Source organism: Polistes dominula, unplaced genomic scaffold (genome assembly GCF_049000335.1).
Source record: "Polistes dominula isolate Pdom_NZ unplaced genomic scaffold, Pdom_raw_medaka scaffold_35, whole genome shotgun sequence".
Lineage (NCBI taxonomy): Eukaryota > Metazoa > Arthropoda > Insecta > Hymenoptera > Vespidae > Polistes > Polistes dominula.
The window spans coordinates 841,031-857,465 of NW_028300968.1; the positions used below are offsets into that span (position 1 = coordinate 841,031).

At 31.7% G+C, this 16,435-nt stretch overlaps 2 protein-coding genes and 1 long non-coding RNA gene across 3 annotated transcripts; 1 reads left to right on the top strand and 2 right to left on the bottom strand.

Moving 5' to 3' along the window:
- Positions 1-160: 160 nt before the first annotated feature.
- Positions 161-1,920, top strand: LOC107071957 (uncharacterized). The gene has a single exon (XM_015331455.2). The coding sequence runs from the start codon at positions 451-453 to the stop codon at positions 1,525-1,527; it is 1,077 nt and encodes a 358-aa protein (XP_015186941.2). The 5' UTR covers positions 161-450; the 3' UTR covers positions 1,528-1,920.
- Mtp (microsomal triacylglycerol transfer protein) lies at positions 1,592-9,010 on the bottom strand. Its single transcript, XM_015331458.2, has 6 exons — positions 8,655-9,010; positions 7,745-7,925; positions 6,980-7,003; positions 4,997-5,190; positions 3,743-4,393; positions 1,592-3,665 (listed from the first exon to the last, which is right to left on the bottom strand). Exons 2-6 carry the CDS (start codon positions 7,812-7,814, stop codon positions 1,917-1,919), a joined length of 2,688 nt encoding a protein of 895 aa, XP_015186944.2. The 5' UTR covers positions 7,815-7,925; positions 8,655-9,010; the 3' UTR covers positions 1,592-1,916.
- A 2,404-nt stretch (positions 9,011-11,414) lies between these two features.
- On the bottom strand, positions 11,415-13,955 carry LOC149032342 (uncharacterized). The gene is made up of 5 exons (XR_016176825.1): positions 13,642-13,955; positions 13,319-13,545; positions 12,784-13,224; positions 12,407-12,692; positions 11,415-12,306 (listed from the first exon to the last, which is right to left on the bottom strand). It is a non-coding gene; the product is annotated as an uncharacterized LOC149032342 (long non-coding RNA).
- Positions 13,956-16,435: the final 2,480 nt, after the last annotated feature.

Below are 16,435 nucleotides of genomic sequence, written 5' to 3' on the forward strand. Positions count from 1 at the left end.
GAATGCCGCGAGCCGACCCTCCAGCACCCCCAAACGGTAACGACGACTATAATAACCCCGTTGCATGTGTAAACGACACGGCACGATACAACACAACAACGATGGAAAGTTGTATACTCTCTTATTACTCTCCAACCGGTTCTCAACAAGTTCGATTTTCTTTGAACAGTTGGCAGGGTAGATTTGAACCATTGATGCTCGGTCGAGTGGTTAGGTGGTCTGCAGTTGATAAGAAATTACCATCGGCACTCTTCTTCTCCTCTTCATCATACACACCATTGGTAGCTATTTGAAGAAACGACCCTTCCCAAATCGCAGACCAGACCTCGGTCAAAGGACACGTGTAACTCTCATTTCGTTATAGTATTTCATTCGTAACGGGTAGACTAGATCGATCAGAACCGAACAAATTTCATTTCGAATAATATTTTTCTTTGTATACAAATTACCATGTGTTATCCTCGTTCCTGGACATTATTGATTATCGGAATAATCGCAATTTCCTGCGCTTGGAAAACTGGATTCCTCTCGTGGCCACCGCGTTCCACCGTAAGAGCGACAGCGTCGATAAGATTAGATCTCAACTTGGCTTCTTCAGCTTTACCGATCACACGATCTCGTATCTTTAATTCTACATCATCGGTTGGAAGAACTGCTGATAAAAATCGTAAGAAATATCGTGGAACGGTATCGAGATATATGCTTAGACTTTACCATTTACGTCCTGAACATGACGTCGTCAGGGCACTCGAGCCTGTTCACATTTCGGCACCTGTCACCGGTGGTGGTAGGATCATCGAATTTTCTATACCTTTCGTTAATTCTCAGGAAACTTTGGAAACTGCGGAATTACTTAGTACAGCAGGTACTATATTTAGAGTAAGAAACATGGATGAGATGATGTCGAGACAGGCACGTGAAAAAATTACAAGGTCAAGAAGAGATGAAACTTGGAGAGCTTTCAACGTAACTTCAGCGGTTGCTACAAGAAACGGAAATCTCGTGAGACTTCACGTACACGGAAGAATATCTTACAGAACGAGAAACGACGGTCCAATTTTATTATTGAGTTATAGGAAACCTAAAAGAAAGAAGAGATATCGTCGTTCTACATCCTTGAATCAGGATGATCGGGAAGAAAATATACGCTGGGATGATGACGGAATTAGACGCGTTAGACGTAAAAATTCTTGTAAAAAACGTCCGCTTTACGTTGATTTCTCTTTGATCGCTTACGATAAATGGGTTGTTGCACCCCCGGGATATGAAGCATATCAATGTGCTGGGAAGTGTTATTACCCGTTCGGCGATCATCTAAGTCCAACGAAACACGCGATAGTGCAAACTCTCGTTCATGGTGCACTTCAAGGAACCGAAGGTATTAATGGTAACAAACCTGTGGGCAGAGCATGCTGCGTTCCAACGAGATTGGCCCCCACGAGTTTACTTTATCTCGATTCTACTGGTACTTTAACCTATCAGTATGGATACGAGGATATGGTAGTTGCGGAATGTGGTTGTCGGTGATCGTGTAAATTGAATTTTTAAATTTAATTTCTCTTATACGATTCAAATTAAAAAATGAAAGACATAATAATTATTATCGTTTATACGTTATAAAAAGTATGTAATATAACTTTAAAAAGAGAGATTCTTTATATTAATAAAATATTTAAACCTTATCTATACAAATAAAAACATGTTACGTCTTATAAATAGCATCCTTCAGTGAGCTCCTGTGAATAGTATAAAAATAATAAGATATACATACATACGCACGCATACTATCAGATCATTATTTTTAGTCTCTTCAATCTTTGTGTAAATTAAATATCCTAAGTCTATGACACCGTCAATGTATGTTAAAAGTCTTGGATTAATTTTTCAAATATAATTTCTTTTTTTTTTTTTTTTTTTTAACTATACACTTTAGAGCACATTTCGTTGTTCTTTTTGTTAAGCAAGTACGATCTACCAGGAGAAAAGAGTTTTATTCTTCGTGTTTTTCTTAATCTGTGTCTACTGCCAGGTATCCTTTCAATTTTGTAAACTTGTTGTCTGATCATTGTGTCCGGTTGACTTAATCTCATGCAAAGTGAAACTTGACCGGAAAAATCAACGTCAGTCGTAAGTTCCAATTTTGGTTCCATGGTTAATGAAAATTCTGCCATACTTTGAACGAAATTCGATCGTAATTTGCTACCACCTTGAATTACGATACCAGCACTCATGTCTACCAACGAATTAGCATTTCTCGACCAAAGACTTAGTTGAATTTGTCCGGCAAGATCGAAACTCATGGCACCTTGAACATCCATTTCGGTAACAAAACCAGCAGCAAGTGGTAGATACTCGCTATGACTATGAAGTGTCGTAATCGCTTGGTAAGCTGGTGTTCTTTCGGATGCTGTTCCAGACCAAACGTGTCCCATTAATTCTCCTTGGCCGGAAAAGAATACGAAAGGTCTTATACCAACGCCTAATAAATCAATCTCCATACCAGCTGTAGCTGTTGCTTCTTCATCCGCATCGGTATTCTCATCTTGACCGGAAGAAACAAAACTACTGAGTCCACGAGCGAAAAGACCAAGAGAAAACATTGTTTCCTCTTGACCATTAGTTTCTAACACTACGTTAACTGTACCACGTTTCAATAAACCACCGTTTATTTCTTGTACGGTTACGAGAGATCCATTGCTACCCACCGATTTCAAAAAACTTCGTGAAAACGCCGTACTCAAACCTTTTTGCGCTAAAACGTTATAATTATTTATTTTCTGTTGAAGTTTATTGAAATTCTCTTTTAAATTGCGCGCAAATGTTTCATTTTTTTCCGACAATTGTTCAAAACGTTGATTCAAATATTTACGTATCTCATATGCCACATCGGTATTGGCTAAAAATTTAACGAGTTCTTCGAGTTCATCCTTTGACGGTCCGTTGTCAAGAATAATATCCAAAGCAAGAGTACGAGCACTGCTATCTTTTCTAGATCCACCAATTTGATAAAGAGTTTTAAATGCTGCTTCCTTAACATCAGATGTTATGTATTCGCGGGGAAGAGAGGTCAATGCACGCCAAGCTACAACACTGATAGCACGATTCTCTTCTGTGGCGTATTTCAACAATATCGGAATTGTTTCTTTACTTCTTAAATTTCTAAAAGCGCGCAGATATTTAATCTTACAATCTTCTAATATACACGTATCTAAACCTAATTCTAAACTAACTCGTGCCTTTTCTATCACAGCTTGGTTTCCATAATGTCGTGCAATTGCTGCCGCCGTTAACGCAAACGTTTCCGAAACTTTATCATTTTGCACAATATCCTCGGATCTTTTCAAAATATCTTTGGCTATGTCAGCATCCGGAGTTGGTGACATGGACAAAGCCCAAAGATACCTCTCAGTATCATCCCCTTTCTCATCTTTCTTGAGTATCTTCATAGCAGCCTGATGTGCTGCCGGAGTCGACGCTGATCCGTAAAGATCTAAAAGTTGCGGTTTTAATTGACGATAACGTGGAACTTTTAATAATTTTTCTAATTGATCAGAAGGCGTTCGTTTGACTAGAGGTAACAGCTTCAAAAATGCTGACGCGGATTTCGTTGTTCCCAATGCCGCATTATTGAGAGACTCACGATTTTCTTCCACCGTTTGTTCAAGCTAAAATCAATTATTTGTTGTCTTTAATCTTACATACAAGGAATTTAAATAAAACGTTTTATAATTAATATAATTACCATTGGACATCGAGAATCTGGACAAGTAAATGGTTCCATTTCCAATTCGATGTTGGTTTCTCTGTAACCGGGTTGTAAAAGAGCTACCGCGTGTTTAACGGAATTGGCTTCTAATTTATCAACTTTGATATCTTTTGGTATCTGTACTAATAATCTTTTCGAGGTAACAATACTCCCTAATTCCGGTCTGGTAACCAAAGTCAACTCGTGTTCTTCTTCCTCTTTAATACTCGTTGGTAATAAATTTGATGACAATTCATAAGTAACTTTGCGAGAACTAACAAGATTTACACCGAAAATAAAATCAGGATGTTGTTTCTTTGGCGTTAAACTGTGCTTGCAATTAGATTTAGTTTTCAATATAGTTTTTGGTCCCATAGAAACGTAAGAAACGGTACAAAGACCCGAAGCATCTTTTTGACGAATCTCATCGTCCAAAGTTTTGTATTGAAAAATACTAGCAAGTCCACGTTTTAAATTCTTCGATGAAATGGATTCTGACTCGTCCAGATAAATTGCTCGAATTTCACCATTTTTCCATAAAACGATGACAGGTTTTTGAGATATTTCATCCACTTTGGAAGAATGTTTTACGAAACCCTCCGGTTCTGGTGCTTTCCGCGATTTAATCAACAGTTGTGGTGATAAAATCTATTTAAAATAAAAAATAAAGAAAATAAAATAAATATATTTATCAATTCGTACCGTTCTATATAAGTTCATTATATAAACATTTTTAAAGATAATCTTTTTCAAAAGTTAACATGTTTTTACGTAAAAGGTTATCGATTTTAGCACGATCTCGACGTGAAACTGTATTGCTAAAAATAAACGTATGTGCATACGTTAAATTTATGTGAGAGACAGAAAAAATACTTTTGTTATAAAAAAATATATAAATTATTTTTTTTCAAAAGAACAATAGAAACGTGATAATAAAACATCGTATTAAAAAGAACAATGAAATATGAAGACAATAACGTTGTATAATTTAATATATAACATTCTTTTCATTGGATGTATGAGAATCATAATTTAAAATATTAAAAAGAATTAAAAAAAAAGGAACACAATGTGACATAATAACGGGATTTTAAAATTATAATTCCACTCACACAAAAGACATGATATTATATATCATTAACCGTTATTGAAATAATGTGCATCATATTAAAATTGAATCAATTTGAAAATAACAAGCATGTCCCTACGAATCAGATACATTTTGAATGAAATCAAATATTTAAAAATTACCTCAATATTTAAAAGAAGAGATTCTGGATCGTTAGGATCCCTCCAAACTGCGGTTACATCTAGCTCGGCAGTTAATTGAAAGCCGACGTCACCAGCAGACTTGGAGGGTCCAGCCTCTCTGAACAAAACTATTGTCGTTAGCTCGTATTTGAGCCCACTTCCGACATCCCAACCTTTGGTGGCACCAGCTACCGCTAAAATTACAATGCACAATAATTTCCAATACATTTTTCTTTTCCCTTTATGTTCTCACTAAGTAAACAAAATCTTCTTTTACGATCTAACTGTAAACATTGTTTCCTTGTTTTATTTCTTTTTTATTACGATATTGAGACAAAACCCCGAACGAATTAAAACAAAAAGAATAATATGAAAAAAAAGATACGTTAAATTCAAAGTTGTTTGATTAACAATTTTAAATCGGATCCTATTATACAATTTCTTTTTTTCGGAATTTTTCGATTTAAGAACAAGCTACGAGGAAAGAGCCACGAGGCAACCGATTACAAGTTTACGCGTCGTCTGCCAGATTCACCGTCGAAGAACCGCTTCATGAGTCAATGCTGGAATGAGCTAACATGTGAGAGTAATTTTATGTGTTTGTGTATATATCTGTGTATATATCTACTATGTGTATCGGTGGGACTTTGTAACTCTGGCACGAGAGCACACATATCTAACAAGTCACAGGATACACCGTTAAGTTGTGACGAAATTCTATCAATTGCTGTTACTGTTACGATAAAAAGATTGAAAATAATTTTTAAATAGATTCAATGAAAATAATAATGAAGTAGACGTGTCAACAGTAAATATATGTTTTATCTTTCTATATACGTATATAAATTACTAATACGTAAATAAATTCGTATTCTTGTGGAATTCAAACGCTTACACTTTCTTTTGCATACGAGATATGAGATTATCCGAAGACAATAATATTATTGTTTATACTAACGTTCATTTACGATTTAAATCGATTATAATTCCACAAAATAAAAATTAGAATAAATTAATACAATTATTTATCATTTAATATTCATTTGTTAGACAAAATGATTATTAAAATAATTTATTATAAAAGTAAAAAGTAAATCGATCAAGTGTCTTGGTATCAAACATTTTTTAAAGATTCCGGATAGGAACATTATCTCTTTGACCTATGTAAGGGTTCATATATCACGGTATATGTAGGACGATTTATCATTTAACTGAAACAAGCCATATTTTTTGGGCGAGATAAAATTTAAAACAAAATGTTATAGAAAAATGATGAATGATTTCACAAATGGTCGATTATATATTCACGATAATATTTTTTTCTCTAGTGCAATAATGCACCTGCTATTTGCAGTTGCATTATTTTTCTTTCAACTTTCCTTTTTTTTTATCTTGATTTTTTTCAAAAATTTATATATGTTCATATCAATAATACAATGTGTCTTGCAAATGTAACAAATTAACAGATTTTATTTTACACTCTGTATTATAAATATTATTAGATTATTAAAATGAAATAGAATTTACTACATTTTTGTTTTTTTGGTAAATAAAATACAAAATATAGACTATGAAAAATGTCAAAGTTACTACCAATTTCGAAAATGAATTTTGTGCGTGTATAGAAGGATACTCGATCAAAAAGTCAACAGACTGATATACTCAGTTTTATCGGCTGCAACTGAATAATCTTACATTTTATCTTAAGATATTGAACTGGTTTGAACATCTAACCACAAGTTGACTCGTCAAACAGGATTTGTATTCTGGCGGGAAATTATTTTTAAATATCAACTGAACTACTAATAAACTCTGCGTAAGTGTGTACGTTATAATATACTTACGATTATAATATTTTAATTAATATGTGAAATATATTTACATATTGCATATTATTTCTAATGTAATATCTCATTTTAATATATTATTAAATATATATATTTTTATATCACCGTAGTAACAAACAAAAAATTGATCAATTACCTGGTGCCATTTGACAGTAGGAACCTGTAAATAGAAAAAAAAATAGAAAACCAAAATAATTTAATGTAAAATATGCTTTATAATATATATATATATATAAATTATTCAAGCATCGGTATTGCTTTTTTTCTAAGATAAAAAAAAGTAATTAAAATTCGAGAACACAGGTCAGTACGTAAAATATGCATTGTGATATTAATGTAAATTAGTTTAAAATAGTGACAAAAAAGAAAAAAACAAAAGCATGAATTTTTGTAGAACTATTTTATAAACGTAAATGAAACCTACATTCGAATTCAAATGAGGTACATTTAAAATAATATGTAAAAAAGATTTCGACCAATGAACAAGACACAAATCAAACATTCTACTATTTATTACAACGCCATTGGCTAAGTTATCTTTCTCTAATTCAAATTGATAATATTTATTGATTTTCTTCTATTAAAAAAAGATTTAAAAAAAAAGACACCACTACTGTAATAATATTATTTAATATTCTAACAAAAGCACGTGTTATCTTCCCTTTAATTTCTAATCAATGGATACAACGATGAATGCAATTTTGATAATGTATCTACCAATGGGAGTTATCTTGTCACAATATAAACGTAAATGAAAGAGAGAAAGAGAAAAAGTGAATGAAAGAGAGAGGGCGCACACGTGTGTTAAAAGATAAAATGAAAAAGAAAATAATCGCGTGGTAAGGTAGGAAGCGACAGGTTGTGTATAGCAGGGAAGGCCAATAGGGTCTTCTTTGCTTACCGAAGAGTGCTAGAAGGTAGACGAGGTAAACGGTCAGAGTAGTGACCGGTGGCTTCCTGAGACAGGCCATATCTTTTTCCACGTTCCTTCTTCTTATCGATGAGACCTTTCTTGTTACTACTTTCCTTAGTTTCTACGTTCTATTACGTTACGGTATATTCTCTTTCTTCTTTAATTACTTCTACGAATAAACAGGAATAATTTAAGTTGCACAGAATATGAGAAGAAGTACGAACAGAATAAGGAGAGAAAATACAGAACAGAACAGAGCACTGTATTATCGTGACGGTACCGGCACCCGTTCCCCCCTTAACCCATTCCCCTCTTTACCCATTCCCCCATACTCCTCCTTGCTACCTCCTCTCACTCTCTTTCTCTCTCTCACTCATTCTCTCTCTCTCTCTCTCTCTCTCTCTCTCTCTCTTATCCACCACTTATTTTTCTTTTACTTTTTCCTTTTTGTCTAACTTATCCCTTCCCTTTCTCTCGTTCTCTCTCTCTCTCTCTCTCTCTCTCTTTATCTTCCTCTTTTTATCTCTCTCTCTTTCCTGCATTAGTTAGTTAGTTAGTTCATACTTTGTCCGTCTGTCCGTCATCATTTTGTGCCGCCACTGAACTTTTCTCTCTAGTCTAGTTGATTCTTCTACGTATTGTAGGAAAAAGATGATTGTATATAAACTATGCTGAGTTATATATCTTATACAGGATGTATTCGTCGAGTAATATTATTAGCCAATCGAATTATTCCAGATTTTATTTAAAAATTAAAAAAATAAAAAATAAAAACACCTGCCGCTTATTCTGTTTTAATGCAGATCGTACAATTGCATGTATAAATATAATAACGATACCTTTGTACTCTGCGAAAATATTGACGTTTCTAAATGTAATAGAGATTATTTTACGATACCTGTCGATGATTAACGTTATTAAAATATAGCTTCATGAATTATTAAACACTCTGTTTTAAAATAAATTAAATTGTTTCGTTCAAAATAAATTCGAATTAGAAAAACTCATGAGAATGTAAAGAGCGTCGACAATCGAGTTGCTGCACTTATAACTTGTCACGTAAAACTAAACAATCTATATTTATTAATAACAAACTTATCGCTTTTCATTGATCTTTGAACTTGGAATGAACCTCCTTATCTTGCTATAAGCTCCTAGTTTTTATCACAATTTCTTTAGTATTTCTAAAAAAAAAACATAACTAAGTACATTTATTACATAACAGAAAACTCACTAATTGATTAGCTTCCGACAATACATGTTTTTACGTACTATCACCTGTTTCTTATTACTTTAATAACTACTTAAATAAATTTAAGTCTAGTAAGCATAGTTACGAGTAATAACAGAAACTCATTTTCCAATTTACCGACATAAATAAGCATTGGCTATTTTACAAAAAATTATCTTTCGAATTAAAATATCATCTATATATATAGTATAATTATATTGTAATAGAATTTTAAATAATTATATTTAATTTTTAGTGAATAAAAGTGTGTGTGCCTTCAGAAATGCCATTATACATATATATTTAAAAAATTTGCAATTATAAAAACTCAAGTAGAAGAAAATCGCAAAGAAGTTTGTTGTTAAATCCAACGAAGATCACCTGTAACAAAAAGAAAACTATATTAATCATTCAATCGAGTGATATGAAGTAGCCTAACATATAAATCGTCCAATTCGTAGATGCACTTTTCAATTGAATTCTTTATCTATTTTTATCAAATATCTATTTACCGTAGCAATAAAATTAAATTTAAACGCGTGATTTTACATTTAGAAAAAAATAAAAAAAATAAAAAAGTAAAAGTACAAATATTAAGTTACTAAAGAAAATAATATCTATTATAATTATTATAGAATATTTTAAAACTGCATTATAAAGAAAAGAAAAGATTACAAATTTAATAAAATACGATCACAGTTGATAATTTTGAAGACGAGACACAAAGAAAAGAGAAATTACTGTATTATTTACCGAACATTATTAAAGCTTTCAAATTTTAAAAAATACGAAAATATTCAAATTTTTGACTCGAACTAACTAAACACATGTGCACCTTTTTGACGATATAGACACAAATTTGGTGTTCCAAGGAGATGGAATGGTCCATCATCTCCACTTACAACTATAAATTAATGACGAGCAAAAAAATAAAACAATAAAATATGACTAGAAAGCCATTCTCTACAGGTTGGAACTTGCTGTTGAACCCTTGAAAATAACTCAATAGCCTGTAGTTGCCCTCTTGAGCCACAATTAAGTGGGGGCCTCTTCGGCATTAAGCCTCTTCTTTCTTCATTCCATGAAAACTGCATTTGGACATTTTCTACGTACGAGCAAGATAAGATCTTTCATACTAATTTTGCAAATGAGCTAGTACTTTGTTATGATTCTAATTCTCAATTATTCAAAAATTAATTTACATTTTTCGAATGTCCAAGCAGATAATATCCCTCGATGACCTAATAACACTTCGCACTTTTAACGTCGAGTAATAAAATGGAATTGAAATAAAAAGTGCAATAATAAATGCAATGCATTTTCTTGCAATACTTTCATTTCATTAATATGTTATATTTAATTATATTAATTATATTTCTAGCTGTAAAACGAAATCGCGATAGTGCGTAGTGCTAATCCTGAAATACTTAAAACTAAGTATCAAATGCATCAAAGAATTTGCGAATTTGATTCGACTCTATCTCGTTCGAGATAAAATCGAAGTAGAAATGAATCTTTCAAATGGTTGCAAATACCTTTGAATCATGATACATAATAAAGATCACAGAATAATTACAAAATAAATTAACAAATCAAGCATAATATAGAATGAGATGATCAAATTTTGTAACAATTCTGTATAAACCAGGAGGCGGAATTTCCACTCCGGAGTGGAAGCAAGAAGTCTAATGTGCCTTTCCTGGATCCTACCTACTTAAAATTAAAGTTTTCACATTCATTCAAAGAAGTATGCTACCTGCCTGCCTATTATCCATATTTTTACCCATTTTAAGAAAAACCATACATACCCACCCACTCACTCCACGGTTCTCACACATACCACCAGGGTGCAAAAGCCTAAACTAGAGAGCATGCCCCGGGGCACCTCCGACACCCTAGTTCAACCACGTTTTCTAAACTTATATGCTAATGGGTATACGTACGTATTTTGCTGTAATCGACTGCCAAGGCTAATGATTATTGCATAAAAAACTAAAGCAAAAATACAAGTATACACTAGCATATATATGCATACTAGTTATATACAAGTATATCAAAGTTTCCACAAATAAATGCAGTAACTCTACTATGCAAACGAGATTATCAAAAAAAAAAAAAAAAATTAGAAATATTTAAAATAAATCTAAGAATACAGAAACACGTATTTTTCATATCACACGTGATATGTAGAAGTAGTGCTTTGAGTATTTAATAATGTATTAAATGAATAAACAATATCGCGAAACGATGTACAATACACACTACCTAATACGCACACACAGGTGTAAAGTACATCGTGCAATCACTAGCACAATAACAGCCGCCAATAGGGGAAAAAACTAAAACTAAACCCACGCTAACTGTTTCTCACCCATACGTGTAACACCTGGGCACACGCATAGATGAGAACGCAGAAAGTATGGGGGGAGAAACGGGAGATTAGTATATTAGAAGCTGAAAATCCTGATCTAAAAAATATGATTAAGACATAAACACATAAATACATTTGTATAAAAATTCATCTAAGCGACTAAGGACTCTACAAGTCATTTGGTGAATAATGACTTAAACAAGCGAATGAAAAAAAAAGTTACCCCATATGAAACAATTATAGTTTCGAGGTAAGGATGTATTAAAAGACTCTACAATAATGATGGATATTTTTTGCAAACCTCGGACGACTCCTTTCATTAAGTTGGCTGTTCTAATTAAAGAACTGGGCTTTGAGCCGCCACTTAACTGCCAAAGTCTATCCGTCGCGAATGAGTTTGTTTTCTTGCTCATTTATTTAAAATATCAAAGTATTGATATATCAAAATTAATTTCGATTAGATAAACTATGTACGAAGAAATGCATGTAAGACATTTATTACATGCTTTTAACACGTAATAAAAAAGAGAGTGCATTTATTAATTGCATTATGAATTAAATGAATTTAACCGATGAGACAAGAAAACCTATCCTGAACTAATAATAAAACATACAATAAAACATACAATTTTCATGAGTAACTCCTAAAAAGGAATTACTCATGTGCTCGTCAATAATTTATTTAAATAATTACAACCAGTAACTCGTGCCGATTTGGACCTTTCATCCTCGGCATGATTGAGCACTGGAGGGATTTTAAATAAAAACTCACGATTTAAGAAGTTCTGCGATGGCTCCAAAACACTCCTACTTCGTAGCAAGTATTGCAGTCTGACGATGGAAGACGATACTCGATTTGCCATTGAAGAAGATCCATCGAAGATCCATCGAAGATCCATCGAGGAATTCATCCAACATCTTTGAAAGGAAGAGAATCCATGGTTATATCTGTAAAATTAAATAGAACAAAACGATAAATTATCTGGAATATTATTCAAAATCATATAAAATAAAATTGAATAAAATGTAAATACAAATGAATACTTACAATGCATTTCAAGAAGATGCAGCTCTATTGCACCATGGTGATGCACCTCGCGTGAATCTAAAAACGCGGTATAAACGAAAATAAGAAACTATAGTTGAGTTCCTTATCGCGAAACCGATATTTTATTATACGACGAACAACACTGACTCTAATTCGCGTTTGATTTTAACTTATTACTCGCCCGATCACTGATTCTACAACTAATTTAAAGACTGCATTGCACGCAGTTTGATGATACCACCATAAACACTGCACATATTGCTTCGCTCACTGTTGCAATCTGAAACTGAAATAAAAAACAATACTATTAATATCATTACTATTACAGAAAAACATTAAAATTTTGGAGGAATTATTTAATACAAAAATATACTCACTTTAAATCTTTATTGATGAATGCACAATAGATCTCTTATCCTTAGGATGACGATGCCAATGCACAAATAATGACTATAAAACTGCATTAAATGTAATTAATTCAATTAACACTAGATTTATGGACCGAGCAAATGTGATTCATTTCAAACTTTTTTGTTACATATATATAAAACAGAAATATTTTAATTAATTGTAATTTAATAAAATTTAAATTTAATTAATTTTAAAATAGAATATTTTTTAAAAATATATATTAATTTTTAATGCTGTAATGAAATATGCATAAATATTAATTCCTCTCCTCTACCCACTTTTTCATTTAAACAATGTTTGTAAATTTTAAGTAAATAGTGAACAAAACAATAGTGAACAAATCTAGTGTTAAACGAATTTCTAAATGAATTTAATTAATAAAATATGAATACCATTCCAACGATGATCTGAAACACAAATAAAAACAAAATAATATAAATCGTTGTTATATAAAAATTACTATAATTATTGAGAACATGTTTAATATAAAAATTAATTTACCTTCTATCTTCAGTGATGAATGCACGATGGGTCTCCTACCCTTAGGATGACGATGAGCACACATTTAAACTTAATAAAAGAAACTTGCGAGTTTCTTAACCGAGAAAACGAAACTTTAATATGCGACGATCAACACTGAATCTACTTGTCGACTTTTTTATATTTTATTTTAACACGATGCAACACACGAGAACCTCATTGCCTACGCGCTCGATTGCAATGATTTTCTGAAACAGAAAAAGAAAAAGAACAATTAATATTATTGTTGTAATAAAAATCAATTGAAATTATCATAGAAATGTTTGATAGTAAAATATACTTACTTTTAGTCTTCGTTGATGATTGCAGGATGGGTATCCTACCCTTAGGATGACGATGTATAAAATAAAATTAAATAAAAAGTCTGAAAAGCTGAAACATACTAAAGACCATATTACAATATTTCCTGTAAATCATTTCTGAAGGCAGGGCACACATTAAAACCATTGAATATTTCTGATTAAATATTCAATATAATCAGCAAACTCAATAAAGAGTAACTTAAAAAATAAACCAGTTTTTATACCATTCTATGCAATGAAAAACTTTTTAAACTATTAAAATCAAAACGATAACGTTAGAAATAAAATTATTAAATAATTTAATACGTCTCTTTTTCGTTTATGTTGTCTCGTCGAAGGATAGAAGACGAATACGAGATACGTTGCTACGTAACCTTGGTAGAGGAGATCTCGGGAGTGTCGAACGTTCGGCTATTATACCTATATTATCGGCTGTTTACGTTTTGTCTTCGGCTCGAGAAACTTCTGGAAATAAAAATACACATTTATAATAACCTATATGTCGAGTGTATTGTTTTCTTATTCTTCCTCTCTCTCTCTCTCACTCCTTCTCTCTCACTCTTTCTGTAGTATTTCTATATGCTTATATTTAAAAAAAAGTAATGCTCACCTCGCCGTATATGGAGTAGATAAAAAAAGTTGCCACAAGATTAAAAGGTTAGTGAATTCGTGTTGCAACTCTCCCCATGCTCAGAAAGCTAAAAAAAAAGTAAATTATGAAAAAACTCACGTATACAAATCTTGCATTTAGTATTTGGTATATAACATTTATTATATAGCATTTGATTATATAACATTATATATCATTTCATTTGATATATAATATCATTTGATAATAGGAAAGTATAATTTAGAAAATTATTTGAAACAATTACCTGAAATCAACGGGATAACAAGATCCGCTGCAACAAGTATACAGATGCCGGATTAAAAAATTCGGAAGATTCGCCATATTGATGTGCATAAAACAGGCGCATAAGACTGGCGCGAAAATACTGCATGCGCGAAAATGATGCGCAGTAGATCTTCTTTCCACCTATAATAAAATAAAATTTCGAATGATTAAAAATACGATATAAAAGCATACAAATTGTCAAAATATACTAAAAAAATCAAAATTGATCCTTACATCCTTTATATATTATAATAGGAAGGTGTAAACCTTACAAAATATCTTTTAATTACCTGATCTTAACGGGACGATGACACTCCGATGTGTTCTCCACGAATGACGCCATGAAACTGAAGAATTCGGACGAAAGCTTGGCTGTGATTGGCTAATTCATTTTTTTGAACAAGAAAAGGGTCATCACGGCTTCTTACACGGACAGAATCTGACCTTCCTCATGACCACGCTGGTCAAACTACATATGATAATTTATTTATTAAATAAATTAAAAATCATTTCTATTTTTCTAATAAATGTACACAATACTTATAAATATTCTAAAAATAATGAATAGAATAAAGACAATGTAGACATTAAAAGATCTTTGTCGTTTTGCACAAAAGAACAATGTCGTATAGAAGACAATTGTCGATAGAAAAATGTCTAATATGAAATGCAGCATATGAAAGAATAAATTCCCAAAATCTGTATCGATAAAGAATCCTCACAATTGAAATACTTTCACAGATGCATAATTGTTTTAAAAATATTCACAATAACGTTTATACACGATTCACACACGAAGATTATTCCACATGATTTTCTATGCTATAAGATACTACATTCTCTTTATTCTATTCATTATTGTTAGAATAATATATGAATAACGTGTACATTTTATTTCTAATCGAAAAAAGAAACATAAATTTATAACATATCAAAATTGTTTTCTATTTAATATATGTTAAATTGTGAGATAGTAGAAACCTGCTTTAAAAAATAAAATATGCATTATAGCAAAAATAATTTTATCCTGAAATTAAATAAAATAAATATTACAATAAAAGATTTCTTGTTTTATCGGTGTAATGCCTGTAACATTATAAAAGTTATTAAAAAACATTATAAGGTAATTAGTTTCTGGAGATGAAATGGATAGAAGGAGCCAAGGAAAGGAATAAAAATATGTTCATTGGAAAATTACAGAAACTAATTACAATTATAATGTTTATGGTAAGCGGTCTTTGGCTGGATTTTACTTGCAATGGAATGTAAAACATAAAAATATGTTAAACATTACATGGAAAGTAATATCCATTGCCCAGGTCTAACCACGAGGAGGTAACCGCTTCTGAAGACCCACGAGGGATGTGCATCCTGAAGATGCTCGCATCCGAATATAATTCAAAAGAATGAACCTAACTCTTAGGCCCCACCATAAGAGTACCATCCGAAAAATCGTTAAAATTATTATAGAAAATACCAGAGAAAAATTTCAATACCAAAAAATACAAAATGATAAATAAGGAGTGTAATCTGAAAAGAAATTCAATAGAATCATCGATGATACTTAAAGCTAACACACCCTAGAATAACTTCAACTTATAGAAATACAATCTATATACATATATTCATAATTTTCAATCTACATAAAATAAAGTATAATAATTAAAAAGAGTATACAATTATGAGTTGTTCCATGGAATCTATAAATAAAGAAAATACATTAAAAATAATGATCACACATGTGCAATGCTACAAAGAGAATTATATAAAGATACAAATTTTCATTTTATTTATACAAATAATTATTTTATACTATCCTACGTTACCAAGTCCACTTCTTGTTTCTTTATGGTCCTCCTTTGGTCCACCTGTGGTCGTTTC

Bases quoted from the DNA above. Each gene is read 5' to 3' on its own strand.
- LOC107071957 (XM_015331455.2), top strand. From the start codon at position 451: ATGTGTTATCCTCGTTCCTGGACATTATTGATTATCGGAATAATCGCA.
- Mtp (XM_015331458.2), bottom strand. From the start codon at position 7,814: ATGGCCTGTCTCAGGAAGCCACCGGTCACTACTCTGACCGTTTACCTC. The intron at 7,004-7,744 runs GTAAGCAAAGAA...TTCTATTTACAG, and splicing joins CTACCTTCTAGCACTCTTCG to GTTCCTACTGTCAAATGGCA. The intron at 3,666-3,742 runs GTAATTATATTA...AATTGATTTTAG, and splicing joins CAGATTCTCGATGTCCAATG to CTTGAACAAACGGTGGAAGA.